Source organism: Perissodus microlepis, chromosome 6 (assembly GCF_051167445.1).
Source record: "Perissodus microlepis isolate ML-2025 ecotype Zambia chromosome 6, ASM5116744v1, whole genome shotgun sequence".
NCBI lineage: Eukaryota > Metazoa > Chordata > Actinopteri > Cichliformes > Cichlidae > Perissodus > Perissodus microlepis.
This window is the reverse complement of record NC_140466.1, coordinates 8,260,449-8,278,258: the sequence shown is the minus strand read 5'-3', so window position 1 is coordinate 8,278,258 and position 17,810 is coordinate 8,260,449. Positions and strand designations below refer to the sequence as shown.

The following is a 17,810-nucleotide window of genomic DNA, read 5'->3' as shown; positions in this document are numbered from 1 at the left end:
ATCTGAGGCAACATAAAAAATTAGGGACATGCTGATTAATTCATGCAAAACATGAGAAATCTTCAAAAACTTTCCAACTTGCAAAGACTTTACCTTTCGAAGAAGAATCGGTTTTGAAGATTGCTGCAATGAACCCCTCACCCCAAGGGTCAGGCAGATAACTGGTTCTGCTGGAGAGAGAGACTGGTGAGACATTCAGTGCACTGTGACAAGGTGCAAGAGGAGGGTCCTAGTCATGAGTAAGTGATGAAGTCTTGACCAGGTTTTGATGAAGGCTGCAAATCAGCGACGACCTTTATAGTGCCACCATATGGATCAGATTTCCTCCCATTTTCTCTTGCAGCTCCTCTCAGGCCCTGAGATCATCTGGTGACGACACACCGCAAGGGGAGGTACTGGATGGTTAGTGGTGAGGAGAAAAGATAACACACGCATCTCTTCAACATATTTCAATTCTTTGCACACACCCACCTTCAAGCACTTTCCCAGCTGACCGTACCTCATGCACAAGTTCTTTTTACCCCTAACCTCCTTCTTCTCCCCCCTCCATCCGCTACTGATTGCCATTTTTTTTCTTATTTAAACATCTACATGGTCAGCATGACCGCACAGTCGCTTTGCATGGAATGTGACCCAGAGGTCATTCGAGCGCCCACCCCTTTTCTGACATGGGAATCAGTCGTACCGTAAGGTTCCCGCATGGTCAACAGTCTCAAAGCACAGGTGGAGGAGACTCTTCTTGGTTGCAGCACCATACGCATTATGCATTGCCTCATTCTTTTAAGTACGTTCAGTTTTACAAGAATAACAGAAATCTAACAATTTATTTACTGGGGTAAAGTCATTACATAACTAATATAAAGTATAGGAGCGTGGTTTAGTCCTTTTCAAAGGCACATTAACAGAAAAACATATTATAATTAAAGAATAATAGCTTCTGTTCCTTTACTTCATTTAATAAAATCATTAGTGTTATTAAAGAACTTATTCTTTGTACTTGTTTTATTTTAAAAAAAAATTGGTGGGGGGGGGGGGAGTTGAAAACTCTACAAATAGAGGGATTAAGGCCTTCTACTTATCAAAATCCCCATTAGGGTAATTCTTTGGAGCTTATTATGTCATTAGACAATCTGACTATTTAAGCATATTATTTTTATTAACTCAAATGCAGGAAGATTTGTAAATTCCTCGCACAATTTTCAGTTCAGTTTAATTTTCAAGCACTTCTTTATGCAGATGATACCACTTAACACTTAACAGCTCCACTGTAAGACTTAACTTTAACTATCCTACCATATTTCTGTGATCTACAGACGCTGATTACAATTAAAGGAGGACTGCTGAAGCAGTTTTATATACTCTAACCCCCTTTTGGTTCTTGTCTTGGGCTAATCACTCAAGCTAAAAAAGTTTAGCGATTTCTATCCTGCAGAATTAAAGGTTTTGTGCACTGATGGTAACTTTACCCACAGCTTTGCAGACTTCTGTTTGCCAGGTTAAGTTAGTTTGCCTTTGGTGATGAAAGCGACAGAGTATTTGAAACTGATCTGTAGCTGTCGCCCCTGGGATGGCTGTAGGGTGATGTACCACCGATCACTAAGGATCACGAGCCCCAGAGCTCTAAAATTCTCATCAATGAAATGCACACCATCCCAGAGTGTCAATCAAAGCAAATAATGATCGCTTGGAAGGCCAGTGGCTACACAAGGCAGCGCAGGGCTGTATAGGGTAGTCTGGGCTGAAAAGACTGCAGGGTGCACATTTCAGAATGATAAAGCAAAGAAGAGAAAAATAAATACATTATGCCAAAGGCAAATTGACATCTCTATTGGAAAACTGTACAAACAGAAAACAGCACACTTACAATCAATGTAAAAATAGCAACTAGATGCTTTTGGAATGATTTAAATCTTAAAGGTTCATCCTGTACATAAACATTTCTATCAGGATACAGCCAAATGTCTGAATGCATTCTGGATTTACAGAAGAAAAATCAGGTGATATAATATGTTGTCTGCAATAATCACCCAACCATTTAAAGACTTACAAACAAAGCAGACAGTTTTTCTAGGGTTTGTCTTATTGCTTTGGCATGAAAAATGATATTTTGTCTCATTTTCAAGCACCTCGTGCTATTTTATCTACTTTCAACTATGGCCAGAAACAAAACAAAGCTACTCAAAAATATGTCTGAGATCGTATGTGCCTACACGCAATAAAAATGTAGCCTAAGGCCTATACCGAATTTGATCTACCGAGCTGAACAATTCTTCATTCCTTCAGTTGTCTTGAAGCATGCACACCACCATCTGTCTTCCCAGAAATCAATGCAACAATCTGTTTAACAGATACCTCAAATAGCTAAAAAACGAAAGAAGTTGCTGTAAATCTATCACCATTTCGCGAGAATGTCACGAACAGAGAGATGGCATTGCTGCTATTTTGTTATTCTTTCACACGGGATTGGACAGAGTGATACGTTTTTTAGTACAGGCCTCAGATCAGCGGATCAAAATGAATTTGTGCTCTAGATCTTGACTGATTCAACTCCCAGAGCATTTCAGTCTTGTCCCTTTGTAGCTTCTGCAGCAGACACTACCAGACCACCACAATCACACACTATGAGTGAGACCAGACATGCTTCTGGAGCCTATCATATGTGTATTTTTCCTTTGAAAGACAAACATTGTAGATAACACATAAGGGGCTTGTGTGACATGCTGAACTTCACCCTGACCGGGACAACAACTTGACCCCTTGTGCAGCATAGAAGGCATTCTTTCTCCCCTTGTGTTGTTATGTTTCACAGCGAGCCTCCAAGGTCAGGATACCTCAGGCTTCGGGTGGTCCGGGCACTTTGTCTGCTGTGCATGTGTGTCATCACCAACCACAAGAGCTGAGGGCTCAGCCATGAGCGAGAATATTTGACGGCTGATAACTTCAAAGAACAACGATCCAGGGACGGCTGTCATGATCTAAATTCCATTGCTTACACTAAAGCACAGAAAGGTTGCGACCCACACGTAACAAGTATAAAATCCAGCCCTCCAACTTTTACAGCAAACCTTAGAATAATTAAAACTCTCATGGGCTGCATCAATACACCAGCAAAACTTTAAATAAGCTTATGATCCAAACCTAATCGTAGCTTGAAGCCTCCTTTTCATATTGCATGTAATCTGAAAATCTGCAAGAGCATCACTTGTTGTCACCAGCAGTGGAGGGCATAGCTGGACATCGAGGGCCATGATTAATAGGTGATAAGAGTGGCATCTTTACAAGCGACACGAAAACGAGCCTCAGGCAAGAGATATGAGACTTGGCCAGAGCACTACTGCCAGAGCTCTCCATTCAATCAGTGAGGATGACAGAAAGAGCCTTAGCGGGATCGGTGTAAAGCGCTGAGCCACTGCAGGAGGCAAGCAGGTGGGGTGGGAAAAACTATTCCTTAAACCAGGTGTTAAGAGGCCTTGCATGGTAACCTTCTGCAAGCTGCTTATGCATCACAGTAAATTGAGGAGGGTAAGCAGCAGCAATACAAGTTGTTGAATTCTGGGGGATGGGGGTGTAATGTAACATACAGAAAAGGATAGATGACTAATGAATAAGTCTTGTTTGCTTTGACACACTGCAGCTCATTCTGCTGATCCTTTCACAGCCAACTATGTTCTGTGTGCACTTTATTCCGATTTCAGACACAACTTCATCCAAGTAAGTTCCTTGAATTCCACAAGGAACATTTTGATGTACAAAGGGCAAACAGAGATCAGAACACTAAAAGCCTCACATCATGAAAGCATATTGCAGATTTGTATTACTGAAGTTCATACTGATGTTGCACAGCTTGCACACGTTCTGTTTTTCCCTGAACAATTTAAATCAGTGGAGGTACAATTATTATTTTTATGGACTTTTACACTTTCTAAATATTCTTTTAGATTTGCATTAATTGCTGAAGATGTTTTAAATATCATATACAAAGTAAATACTAAAATAAAGCGACGTGCTGGTAAGTTCATACCCAAGCAGCAGTTCCAGGGCTGAAAAATGAAGTCAATATAGACATTACAAAAAGAATACAGTTAACAGTTCCTAGAATGACCACTTAAGGTTAGCTGCAAGAGCAACCCGTCCCCATCACCCCCACATAAAATTCAAAAACTGTATAGGAAAGTCCAATGTAGACTCTATATCTAAAAGGTGAACCCAAAAGTTTAACCTGTTCTTTCTAATAGCCGGCAAAAGCAGACCCTTCTGGTTCAATTCAGACTGTGGCTGTGAGAAAATGATCATTTTGTAATTATGATTTCTGATGTTAGTCAAAAAAGGACAATAAAGAAGGTCATGCTTTATGGTGTGTCTTTTGTAAGGTAGCGATTAACCAGACCTTATGCATTCACACTTTTGTTCATCACATTCAGCTTCACTAATACCAAGACGGCGAGAGCCAAAAGTGGATCTACCGGTGGTGGAGTGATTAGCATGTTGACTGACAGAAAGAAGGTTCTGGGTTTGAACTCTTACCTCGACCTTTCTTTAAGCCTTTCAGTGCAAAGATATGTATGCATGTTAATTGGTGATTGTCTGTTCTTGGCAATAGATTGTAAATTGCTGTATGAATGTACACTTTATATATAACTTGTAATCTACAGCCCTTTGAATGGTCAGTAAGGCTGATAAAGCATCATAGAAATGTGAGTATCCATGACATATAGATACAGTCTATAGTTACATAGACATATTTACAGACTTTTTTAAGCAGGTTTTATAACTCAGGTTAAATCTGATTAGCCTGGTTGTCCGTTACCACCACAGCTGATTTGAAACAGGTTTGGTTTGGTGACTTTTGGCAGATTTTTAATGCAAATACTTTGGTTTTAGCACTAATTAGCAGCTGTGAATGCACCTATCTAAATAAGATAGCTAGCATTAGCTGTTCACTTAGCACGGCTCTCTCATCCAAATATGGTCACCTCTGGTGACGAGGAAGACATGATGAAAAGGCTCTAATGCAAATTTCAATTATTGAAAATGGACATTCACAAATAAGTGGCTGAAGTCACAGTGGCTACGCCCATTTACATTTATATACAATTATTTATAGCTTTAATTACTGACTTTACACTATGCAGTTCAATGGCTTTGCTCGTGTCTTACCTAAGTGGGGCACTGGTTCTGATAGAAGGATGGTTGTGTTGGTGCGGGACAGGGAGGGTGTCAAGCTGCGCTAGAGTCAATAGCTTTAAGCATCTTTGGAGCTCATGACATAGTGGAGCAGCAGCGTGGCCTTGGAGTCATGCTGGATGAGCCACCATGCCTGTCAGTATATTGATTGATACCAGTGGAGGGGTCACGCCATGCTCAACTCCGGCACTCAACAATAAGTCCTTCACACAAGTCCTACAACTTCATCAACAAACTATCACACTACCCCACGTGTAGGTCCCATCTGAAAAGAAGATGGGACCTAGATGTCCATTTTGATGTCCATTTTCCATTGATTCAAATACATTTCAGTTAAATAAAATAGTTCTTATTAAAGAAATCATATATTTTATACCACAATGAAAAGGGATCATTCGGTGCATCCCTAATTAAAATTCCAAAAGAATTCATCTACTATAGTTTAGGATTTTCTGTGGATGCTAAAGAGAAAAGGAGACATGTAAAAAGGGTTTAAAGGTATGTGCCCCAGAAATCAGTTTTCCAGCTGAGGATTTTGGTTTTATTTGCAAAGATCATGATGAAGCAGTTAAATCACAAAAACAGCATAGTATTATGTTCTTACTGATTCTACAGTCATGCATATATGCACAAAATATTCTGCCAATTCATGAATCATATGCACTTAGCAATATTACTGGAAATGCTATAGGGATGTCAAAACAATCCATTTCATTTTTGTTGAAGGGTCTCTGCTGAACTTACATTTCACATGAAACGTTGCTTGATAGCGAGTTTTCATACTTACTGTCTGATTCAGTGGATTTGACAGAACGAAAGATTTGTTGCACTCACAGACACAAATAGATCTATACTCCAGACTTAACTTCACCTAAAAGTTCTTTAATGTTGCAGTTCTATATATTGAAAATCATTCTGAAATGTATATGGTTGAATATGGATAACAGTTTTTCGATATGAATTAAAAGATTTTAGGTTTTGCTCAGTTTAACCTTCCTAGAAGACTGACCTTGATGTGTTTTTCTCTCACCAAAGCCGTTGGTGGTTGGCACTGCACGGCAGGCCATAAATCACAAATTCCAGCTTCCAGTGATGTCAGTCCTTTGCATCTTGTGTTGTCACTTCACAGTGTGAAGATGTGAACACGTGGTCACTCTTTCACGCCACACACCCCTCAGTAACCCAAAAGATTTCCAATATGTTTAGGCATTTCGATGCATTTGTACATACACATATGCACAGAGCACACTACACTCATTTACATGTCGTTAAAAGGGTGGGGAAAAATGAATGTGTTACAGCTCAAACTAAAATTTACATAAGTTAGTCCCTCAATGCAGAACAGAGATCTAAAGCATATAGTAACATCACACCACAGGTATTTACTGTATGTGCAGACATACCGCAGAACAGTAAAATGTTTACTGTTTGCTATTTATAGAGCATGGCCGTTGACCTGGAAAACCAGATGTAGATGAAAAGCTCCACTGACTCCTCTTGATTTATAAAACCCCCCAAAAACTTCAGATGGATGTAAATTTAAAATATATAAACAGAATGCAATGACTTGCAAATTATTTAAATCCTATATTTCTGTAAAAATAGTACAAAGGCACGACATTAAATGCTAAAAAATTAGATTTTATTTTTAGATATTAATTAACGCATTTTGAATTTGATGTAGCAACACATTTAAATAAAAAGTTATAGGGGCAACAAAAAACACATGAAACATGGTGAAACATCTCCCATTTAACTAGTAACAGGATAGTAACCTCACTAACCTGCAACTTCAGAGTCTTTCATAGCATATGTGTGTGTGTGTATTTATATATATATATATATATATATATATATATATATATATATATATATATATATATATATATATATATATATCACGTCTTGAAAAAAAAGTGATTGTATTTGAATTAAAAAGAAAGAACACATGTTGAAAGCTGCCAGACATTCATTAAATCATATCAAACTACTAGCAAAATTCTATCTACTTAATTCCTTGTGCTCTCAGTTCTAGAGAAGTACTTTTTTGCTATTAGTTACCATAAACCCCAGAAAGGCCTTATTACTGGCAAACACCAACTATTAAATCCAAGAAGTAATAAAATCTGTATCCGAAAGATCTTATGACTTATAGGGATTTGTATTTTTCGTGCTGCTGAAGATTTACAACTGCAATTATTCATGGGTAGCAAGACAATCCCAGTTTAGTAAAGTTTTATTGCTCTCTTCAAATTCTTGCTGCCAATTTCTGAGTCTGTGTTTCAGCAAATTCCTTTTGATACTGAGAAAAGAACCTAAACAATGCACATGATCTCCTGATGGTTTTAAATGATTGAATAATTGACCAGAATGTGCAGACATTGTCTATATATATATATATAGAGAGAGAGAGAGCACACCATTTGTGTTTACATATGGTAGATAATTTAGATGTAGTCCATAAGGTTAAAGGTTATTAACACCAGAACTGTGACTAAGTCATCACTCGTCTTTTTATATACCAGTAATTTCATCAGCTAACATTACACTACAAAAGGAGCTTTACATATGTTGCTTTATTTAAACAGTTACACCTTGCTATAAAACTGTCAGCACTATTAATCGGGTTCAAAGATAATGTATGATTATCTACCTTTGATTTGCAAAGCTGCCTACTGTCTCATGTTTCTGATCTATAGTGGGTGACCTCCTGTGATTATGAAAGTGAATGTCATGCGTTTCCATCCTATCCTGAGATCGTGAGAATACTCCAGGCTTTGCTCACAGTAATTAGTACTTGGTCACGAAAATCAAATAACATGCAGTCAATAAAGGCAAGCAGGTACAAATAAAATGGAAAAATAATGGGGAGATGGGGATTATGGCAGCCACACTCATGGGTCAGTTGAACTACCTACTGTAATTATAAACTCTATGTATAAAGTGGCTGTAGAGAGCATTCATCCACTGTAACCCAATTCCTTTCTTTTCCTGGAGCATTGAGTTAGCTTTTTTGGTGATTCTTTGTTTATTAAGCCAGATTTAACTGTATTCGTATGAGAGGATGAAGTGCTTAGCTTGGTTCACAAAGCGCATACAACCAGGGCTCAAATGTGAGCATCAAAAGGTCTCAAAAGCTGCAGTTCCTCAAGCAGCCACTTGAGGCTGGTTTCAAAATATGATCCTTACCCATAGATTACCAAACTAAAATGACTACCAAGAGTCAAAGAAAAAGGCACAAAGTTAAACTGGTGCTTTCCTTTTACCTCGAACGTTGGAGCGGAAAATGACATCATACCCAAGTTGACAGCGTTCCAGTAGCAGTAGTCAGAAAAGCTGGCGTTCGTTTGCTCCCTAGCAAGTTAGCCTTTCAGTTTTCACTGGAATATAACACAAACACTTTTTTCCCCTCCCCCCATTAAAAACACTGCTGTAGCGCATTCATGAATACACCCTGGTTTAGTTTCTGTATGGCTTATTTAGTGAGTCACAAACATCTAACAGTGATAATGCAGACTACAAATTATTTAACATTATTTAACTTGATCTTTTACCGATGGACATTAAACAATTCTATTTTTCAGGAATGAAGGATAAAACTGCATATTAACCCCTGAAGTCAGGTCTATTATTTAAAAAAACCAAACTCCTCCGACCTTATGCTAAGGTAAATGGATCTTCACACAGGGCTGCAATAGCATGAAGCAAATGTAAAGATTGACCTACAGTCAGGCAGCCACCATTAAAAAGCAGCTGAAAGTGAAATCTGCATATTTCAATATCTCATCTAACATGTGCAGGCTGAACCTCTTATGATGGCACAATCAAACTGAATATTTTACTATGACTCTGTCTGTGGTTTTTATTTTTTTATATTTATCAATTCACATACAATGAATAAATATTAGATTTTCAGTTTTTTTAAATAACATTATTATCTGCTCAACCAACAAGATGATTAATACCCCCCCACTACTGGCCATGAGTCAGCATGCTCGTGCTCAAAAAAATGCTAAAACTAGGAGAAATCAGGTTTGGGTCACAACTGAATGGACATATGGACAGAATGATACTGAGTCAGGGGAGGAATGAACATTTGGCTCAAGCTACACAACCTGATGAATATTAGGGGCCCCTGGACAAGCTTTCTTGCTCAGTGACCTAATGTACCCAGAACAGCTGTGTGAGGCTGCTTAGCAGTTAGGCCTGGATGACAAGTCATTGCTCAGCTTGATATATGAACTATTACATGTGAAACAGAATGGTATGGTGGTGGTAGTGGTGGTTGTGTGTGTGTGTCTGTACTTGGATTAATATGTTCTTATCATGCGTGTTTAGGGAGTCTAGCTTTTGGTCAAAGGCAGCTAAAAGTTGTTAAAATATTGGTCTTTGCAGCTCTTGCCGATAAGAAAAACACTGAAGCAACTTAAGGCACAATTATATGAAAAATATGATATGTATGTGGGGGTAACTGGATACATGTACAAATGGAAATATCTAAAGTCCATGAGTATCTTTATTTCACCAGTTTCTCACTTTCTCATCAACACTGACACTTTTCAGACAGGCAGACTGACCTTCCTGCAGCAAGCACAAAAGTAACACAACACAAAAGTAAAAATTTGCCTTCAGAAAACAGAACCAAGGCCTGACATTTATTACAGAAATTTTAACAGATACGATCAGGTACAGGTACGTTGTGTTGAAGTGCTTCATTTACATTTACAAAGATGCAGAGTGAGAACACAGGTCCAAATTAAGTCATTTACAAACTTGAGTCAGAATAACAAAACAATTCAACTGCTTTAAGAACAGCGTTAGATACGTTGGGAAACATATATTGCAGCTTTGCAGCCTAACTGTATTGCATTTTTTAATAGCCAGTATCCAGGTACCTAAAACACAAGAGGAAAAACACACACACAAAACACACATTTAGGCAGCAGTACTTTCAACAACTTAAAAATTGTAAAGACAGTTAAATACTCTAATGAAGCAATATTTATTTATTCCTGTGTGGAGTCAATTTTCTAATTGATATAAAAGTTTTCGGTGCTGTCAACAAAGCAAAGGTGGCTATTTTAAGGAATCTAAAAAATAAGACATATAAGAGTTATTTATCTTTTTTTTTCTCTGATACATAATTCCATATATCTTGCTTCATATATTTGCTGTCTTCAGCATATATCTATAATGTAGAAAGTAATAAAAATAAAGAAAAAAAAAACATTGAATGAGAAGGTGTGTCCAAAGTTTTGACTGGCAGTGTGTATATATTACATTTAAAGACATAAAATACACTTACATTTTCAGCATCGTGCGCCAGTCCTGTATCATGATGTTCCATCTCATCATCTCTAAATTCCTTTATCACCTGTTAAAAATATTCATGATAAAACAAATTAATTTAATTAATTAATTACATTTCACTGCACAAAATTCTCAAGCTATTTGGCCTTGAGTTGGTTACATTAAACCCATTTTCTTTTCAAAATAACAGCAAATAACTCAGTCATGAAAAATTTTATACACCGTGGTCAGAAAATGTGTATCTAATAAGATCTGCTTTGTGCTGAAAAGTGCTTTGTCCCCATCTGGAAAACATCCAGAGAGGTAGAGTCACTCTTGACAGTATATATGAAAAAGCCACTGGTGAAATGCCAATTTTATTCCATGTGCTATGATCTGTGAAGCTGCGTTGGTGTGTGGAACTTGTCCAAATTAGAAGTTAAATAAACTTCGACCTGCATCAGTGCGCAGTAACAAATGTCAGTAGCCATTAAGTGATGTAATTGTGTAATGGCGAAAGCACTGAAGTCAAAAATGTCAAAAATCATGCTGCATAGCCTTGGAGAAATTGCCTATAAAACTGTAAAACTCTCCAAGTAAACCTGAACTGTACTGAACTGCTTAGATAAACAGAAAAAATTCCACCCACGAATAGATTTAACACTGAAAGTCAACAGAGATCCAGGAAGAGAACGAGGCTGTGCCAGAGGTTTGACTGTGGTTGGCTTACATGCAAAAAAGACAAAAAAAGAAAATGATCCAGCTGCTAGGATTGCACTAAATAATAAATGAGTGAAACAATCAACAAAGACAGTGGTAATTTTTTAATAAATGCAATTAGAAATATGCACAAGCCAACTATAAAAGACCGAGACCATTTCAGACTCATATTGGCATTAATGGGATACAGACATCATTGAATGAAATTTTCCTCAAACACAATTTAAGGTGGCTTTATTTATTTGCTGGTCAGATAACTCTTACTTAAATGTAGTAATGTTAGTACAAGGCGATTAGCGATTAGGTACAAAGCTGTATTAACTAGCTTGAAACTGAGTTTAATTGATTAATTATTATTTAGCGTGGCTTGTAACCATCACCATAATCAAAAACATTCAACATTATTTCCATTTTGGTATGCTAGACTCTAATCACTTTTTTTTGGAGGGGCAGGTGCCTAATATTATCGCCCTTTGGCACCTCTTTAGACTCAGCTGTTGCCACAATCTCATAATGAACAATATGAATTTCATGCACAGTAAAGGGCAACCACAGAGCAGAGCTACGGAGATAAGAGACTCACTTGTAAGAATTCAGTGTATCTCTCTGGGTCCTTCTCCATCAGAGTTCTTATCTGGTTGTTATAGTGTTCAGTGATACTCTCTTCCACTGCCACAGTACAGGCCATGGCCCCTTCTTTTCCCAGTAATGCAGATGATGCCCCTTCAAAAGAGAGAGATACATGCTGTTAACCTTTAATGAAGAGATTTCCTACTGCTTACTGTTTATGCACTTGTTAATGACACGTCAGGGAGCCATTGTGAAATTCAATAATCATTACTCTTTGATGCATTTGTTTATCTTCTCAGCAAAATTATGTCTTTATGTGTTGTACCAACCTAATACAAACCCAGCAATATTCCAGAAAGGTAACAGTGCTGTGGGGCGAACTCTGTTCTCAGAAAGAATTTCATTGAATTTCTCAAGGTGTTTCTTTTCTTGATCCCACATTTCCTGTAGGAAAAAAAGCGCAAAGTGTCAAAATTTATGGACATATACTGATTAGGGCTGTTCGATATAACGATATATATCGGATGATGATATAAAAACGTCTATCGTTTCATTTTACGCTATCGTTTGTTTCCTGGTGTTGCAAAATAAACTGTTTACGGCAATATTTTTCCATCGTTTTGATCAGAATCAGAATCAGAATACTTTATTAATCCCTGGGGGAAATTATTTTTTGTTACAGTGCTCCATTATAAACCAACATTAAGACAAGACAGACAATACGCTAACTAAGAATAGTACAATATATACATATATATACATACATAAGTCACTCATAAATAAATAGCTGGAAAAGAAACGTGTAGTTGTAGCTGTAACCAGTGTGTTAAGTGGATGCGTTGTACAGAGAGATGGCCACAGGCAGGAAAGATTTCCTGTGTCGTTCAGTGGTGCTTTTCGGTAATCTCAGTCTCTCACTGAACGAGCTCCTGTGACTGACCAGCATGTCATGGAGTGGGTGGGAGGTGTTATCCAACATTGTCTTTATCTTGGACAGCATCCGCCTCTTCGACACCACCTTGAGGGAGTCCAGCTCCATCCCCACAACATTACTGGCCTTACGGATTAGTTTATTAAGTCTGTTGGCATCTGCGACCCTCAGCCTGCTCCCCCAGCATGCAACAGCATAGAGGATCGCACTGGCCACAACAGACTCATAGAAAATCCTGAGCATTTTCTGGCAGATGTTGAAGGACCTCAGTCGCCTCAAAAAATAGAGATGACTCTGGCCCTTCCTGTAAAGTGCAGTGGTGTTTTTAGCCCAGTCCAGTTTATTGTCAATGTGTACTCCAAGGTATTTATAGTCCTCCACAATGTCAACACTGACCCCCTGGATTGAAACAGGGGTCAAGTGTTTCCTGGTCTTCCTGAAGTCCACGATCAGTTCCTTGGTCTTTGCCACGTTGAGCTGCAGATGATTCTGCTCACACCACGTGACAAAGGAGTCGACCACAGCCCGGTACTCTGTCTCATCATCCCTGCTGATGCATCCAACCACCGCAGAGTCATCAGAAAACTTCTGAAGATGGCAGGTCTCTGTGCAGTGGCTGAAGTCTGTGGTGTAGAGGGTGAAGAGGAAGGGGGAGAGGACAGTCCCCTGTGGTGCCCCTGTGTTGCTGATCACCTTGTCAGACACACACTGTGGGAGACGTACATATTGTGGTCTTCCTGTCAGGTAATCAACAATCCAGGACACCAGAGAAGCATCCACCTGCATCGCTGCTAACTTATCACCCAGGAGGGTCGGCCTGATGGTATTGAAAACACTAGAAAAGTCAAAAAACATGACCCTCACAGTGCTCGCCGGCTGGTCCAGATGGGTGTAGACACGATTGAGCAGGTAGATGATGGCGTCCTCAGTTCCAAGACGAGGCTGATAAGCGAACTGAAGGGGATCCAGGTGTGGTCTTACTATGGGTCGCAGCTGGTCCAGGATGAGCCTTTCCAGGGTCTTCATGATGTGGGAGGTCAGTGCCACGGGCCTGTAATCCTGGGGGCCACTGGGACGTGGCGTCTTTGGTACAGGGACGAGGCATGATGTCTTCCACATCACTGGTACCCTCTGCAGACTCAGACTCAGCATAAACAGTTTATGAAAGACTCCACACAGCTGGGGGGCACAGGTCTTGAGGACGAGGGGACGAGGGGTCACTGTAGTGGCTATATTAATTTCTTAAAGTTCTCTCTTTCTCTTATATTTAATATAACCACACTACGGACGGACAAGCGCCTGTTTTTATGGGTTGTCGTTAGCAACAACGAGGGTAAAGCCATCGCGTGTCCGCTTGTTTATTTTCCACATAAACCTTTCAGAATAAAGCTCAAGATCCTGTTGAGACTTTTCAAAGTAAACTGAATCACGTGAAAGAGCAGATTATTTACGGATGAGAAGCAAAAAGGAGCCGTCAGGTGCTAAAAAATAAACTCAAACGTTAGAACAGGCTTTTCCCGCAGCAGGCTGTGTAATAAATACTCACAAAGAAAACGGCGGCCGTTACAACTTATGTCTAAAAATTAGGGCTGCTCGATTATGGCAAAAATGATAATCACGATTATTTTCACTGAAATTGAGATCTCGATTATTTGACGATATTTATTTAACAATAACAATGTGTTGAATAATGACTTTAAAGATTGTCATAAAATAATATAAAATAGTGTGCAAATACTGATAACAGTGCAAATGTTTGCAATATAAAAAATAAATGAAAAATGTAAACATCTATGTTTAGTGAACTTTGCAGTGTTGCTCTGTGGTGCAGCTACGACACTGTAGCAAAGTTTACACACCATGTCTACTTGATCCAGGTCTGACTCCGCGAACCCATAATGTTTCCACACCACTGAAGTTTTTTTTACCTCTCTTTTCAACCAACGGCACTCTCCTCTCCAAATAACTTCTGCTTAGCTTTCCGAGCTTCCCTCGGGTCCTCTTAATCAGTGGTCCCCAACCCCCAGGCCTCGGACCGGTACCGGTCCGTGAGTCGTTTGGTACCGGGCCACGAGAGTTGAGGCTCAGGTGTGAAATGTATAGTTTTCAGGGTTTTTATCGGTTTTCAGCGTTATTTTGTTATCGTTTTTATCGTTTACTCTGTTTTCCTGGGTCTTTTCACATGTGTTATGAATAAACCTTCTTTTTTTCGGTACCGGTACTAGTTTTATTTTGTTGTATTTACCCACGACACCTTAAAGGCCGGTCCATAAAAACACTGTCGGGCATAAACCGGTCCGTGGCGCAAAAAAGGTTGGGGACCGCTGCTCTTAATTGTTGTGACACGTGTTCGAAATGCAGAGAGGTGCGCTCGATTTGCCACACGGAGCAGCGCGAGAGTAAAGCACGAGGGAGGGGCTAATAATCGGCTCAGTCATTTTTAATGATCGTTGAAAGCCCAGATCGTAATCGTGATTAAAATTCGATTAATTGAGCAGCCCTACTAAAAATGTATCGTTTCATGCATCGGTTAAAACATTCGACTCCAGGTACATGACGCCCAGCTGGAAACATTTCACACAAGTCGAGCTGCCCGAGATTCACAGAATTTACAGAAAATGTTACAGTTTTGTGATTTATATCGTTATCGAACGATAGATGTCTTATATCGGGATATGAGATTTTGGTCATATCGCACAGCACTAATACTGATGATGAAAACATACGGACACTTTTAACATAAACTTTTTTAAAAATGAAGAAAAAAAAAGGGAAGGGAAAATTAAAAAAAAAAAAGTGTACAGCTGTATACAATTTTTGAAGTGTGGAGATATGAACGTCACTTTCATTTTTATTGCACAAAAAAAATCAGGACCACGAGGCTAAAGTGCAAACTGCACACAGAAACAACTATCCAATGCAGCAGCTAACATGAGATCAGCTCTTTCAGTGATGAGCAATAAGGCATCTGTTAGTTTAGCCTCTATTTCTAACCATTCCTAGTTCTATATGCCATGTCTGGAGAACTGACTGTGAAGGAAAGATCTTGTGTATGTCCTCGTTAGGATAAAAATCTGTGGCAGTCAGTGGGAATTTAGACTTTTTATATGGTTAACTGGTAATCTTGTGACAATTCTTCTCAGGTTGTAGAAGAACAAGGATGTAATTTGCAGGGGAGTCTATATGTCCCTGCCTGTGCTAAGTAAGTTTTACTAAAGTTATTTTTAATAAAAAAAAAAAAAAGAGAAATGAACTGGATTCAGAATGTTGGGAGACTCAGAAAACCCCTAGAAATACTGTTTATCAACCACGTGCCTGAGAATTAACATCAAACAGCAGTGAGATGTGCAGCCTGTTTTTTCATCTTATTGAATTTCATCAGCTGTCTGCAAGATCCTGCAGAAATCATGTGCACGGTTTACTGGCTTTACGTGATGGTGTTGCAGCTGCTGTGACAGGCTGATGGAGAGGAACAGACATACTCGTATGTAAAAAGATCAACCCTAATACGGGCATCTTTCACTGCATCATTCATCTTATTTCATTTTAAATATTGTATTTAAGAGGAAGGAAGAAGAAGGAAGATTTAAATGGATTGTTGGATCACATTTGTCCAAAGAGGCAAACATGACACTAAGAGTACTGTGCATAATCATTTAATTAAAAGTAGTGAGTATTCTTGTAAAAGCTGTGGTTATGTTTACATTTATAATAAATCGATAAACTTAACCACAGCAACAACTGGGGGCTGAACCCCCCTGTTATTTATTTGTTTTTTTAAATAAATTATAATCTTGACGTGACACAGAAGTAATGAAATTATCAGTTTATTCGGTTAATACCTGAATGAATGGCCCAGTCTTCGATCGACCCAACACTGCCATCTGGCCGGCGTAGATGCGGTTGGCTCCATATTCTCCAGCATGGTCCACGCGCAGCATCCGGTGCACCATCTCCTTCTCCTCACTGTCGCGCGGGGGCGGAATTACACCGTAAGCGCGAGAGCTCTGCTGCAGAGTTAGTGCTAAAAACAAAGTAAAAGACGTATGTAAAGCTCCTTCAGTCAACCGCCTTGAAGCTGAAACATTTATAATCACACGGCTCTTAAGTGTCCACTATGAAGGTCACGCATTTACTTCGCTTACAAACTAAGTAAATGTCAAGAGTTTGAGTTGAGAAAACTGACAATGACGAGTAATCTATCAAATATTTGATTTAGGCTACATTACGTTTACAAGTGTAGACCCAGTCTAGTCTTACACCTACAGATAAACGTAAACTGTATGCACTGATAGACGCTACATACTGTGAGGGTTAGATAAGTGTTTTTAGCATGTAGCACCGTAGCTTCCAGGTATCACTGCTTACCTCTGCATTTTAAACACTGACGAATCATCGCTGTGCTATTACTCTGTTGCCAGTGGCAAAAAACTCTAAGTGCGGCTGTCTGCATGATAGTCCGGTAATGGTTTAACTAGCTGTGTAATTAAAAAAAAAAAAAAAAACGTACAAAAACATGCATCAAACTGACATTGAACGCCAGTAACTGCACGTAACGTACGGCTGCTCTTCTTCTTCGTTTATTTAATTGCGGGCGCCAACTAGCGTTTAGGTTGGTTTACCACCACCCATCGAGTTTCCCTCCCTGGGAGGAGGAATATTTTCTCTGTCAATCATCATGTTTCTGAATTAGGTGAACTAAAATTAAACTAAAAACTACGTTTTTGAAGTTTTTGGAATAATAAGTTAAATTAAGGAAAATAAAAACCAGTCAGTTTTTTTCATTGTAGCACAGCCTGGCTGATGATCAGACTTGTTGACAAGATAGCTGCCTAAACAGTAAAGTGTTATATTTTGATCATGATACCTATTTTGAAGGTCGCAAATATTGATCATGCCATTTTATTATATTTGAAAGTCAGGATGTGGCATTAACCTATCACAGTTGGTTGCTGGTTATTCTAATGTGTGAAGCACAGAAAGAAATTTATAGGTTTTGCTATATACGTTCAGGACAAAATAACCTTGTCCTGGACGTGTCCAATAATTTTTGAAGAATAGTGATTCTTGTGAGTTGTCCCCTCACCTCAGCCTTCATATGACTCTCTAAGCAGGA

The 17,810-nt window shown here is 38.9% G+C and overlaps 1 protein-coding gene across 1 annotated transcript; it reads right to left on the bottom strand.

Moving 5' to 3' along the window:
- Window positions 1-9,799: 9,799 nt before the first annotated feature.
- coq7 (coenzyme Q7 homolog, ubiquinone (yeast)) lies at window positions 9,800-17,283 on the bottom strand. The gene is made up of 6 exons (XM_084930504.1): window positions 17,063-17,283; window positions 16,537-16,718; window positions 12,093-12,207; window positions 11,777-11,916; window positions 10,490-10,558; window positions 9,800-10,079 (listed from the first exon to the last, which is right to left on the bottom strand). Exons 1-6 carry the CDS (start codon window positions 17,145-17,147, stop codon window positions 10,002-10,004), a joined length of 669 nt encoding a protein of 222 aa, XP_084786630.1. The 5' UTR covers window positions 17,148-17,283; the 3' UTR covers window positions 9,800-10,001.
- Window positions 17,284-17,810: the final 527 nt, after the last annotated feature.

Coding starts and splice junctions, on each gene's coding strand:
- coq7 (XM_084930504.1), bottom strand. CDS start 17,147: ATGCAGACAGCCGCACTTAGAGTTTTTTGCCACTGGCAACAGAGTAAT. Junction 12,208..16,536: donor AGACTGGGCCATTCATTCAG/GTATTAACCGAA, acceptor TTTTTCCTACAG/GAAATGTGGGATCAAGAAAA. Junction 11,917..12,092: donor TATTGCTGGGTTTGTATTAG/GTTGGTACAACA, acceptor TCTCTTTTGAAG/GGGCATCATCTGCATTACTG.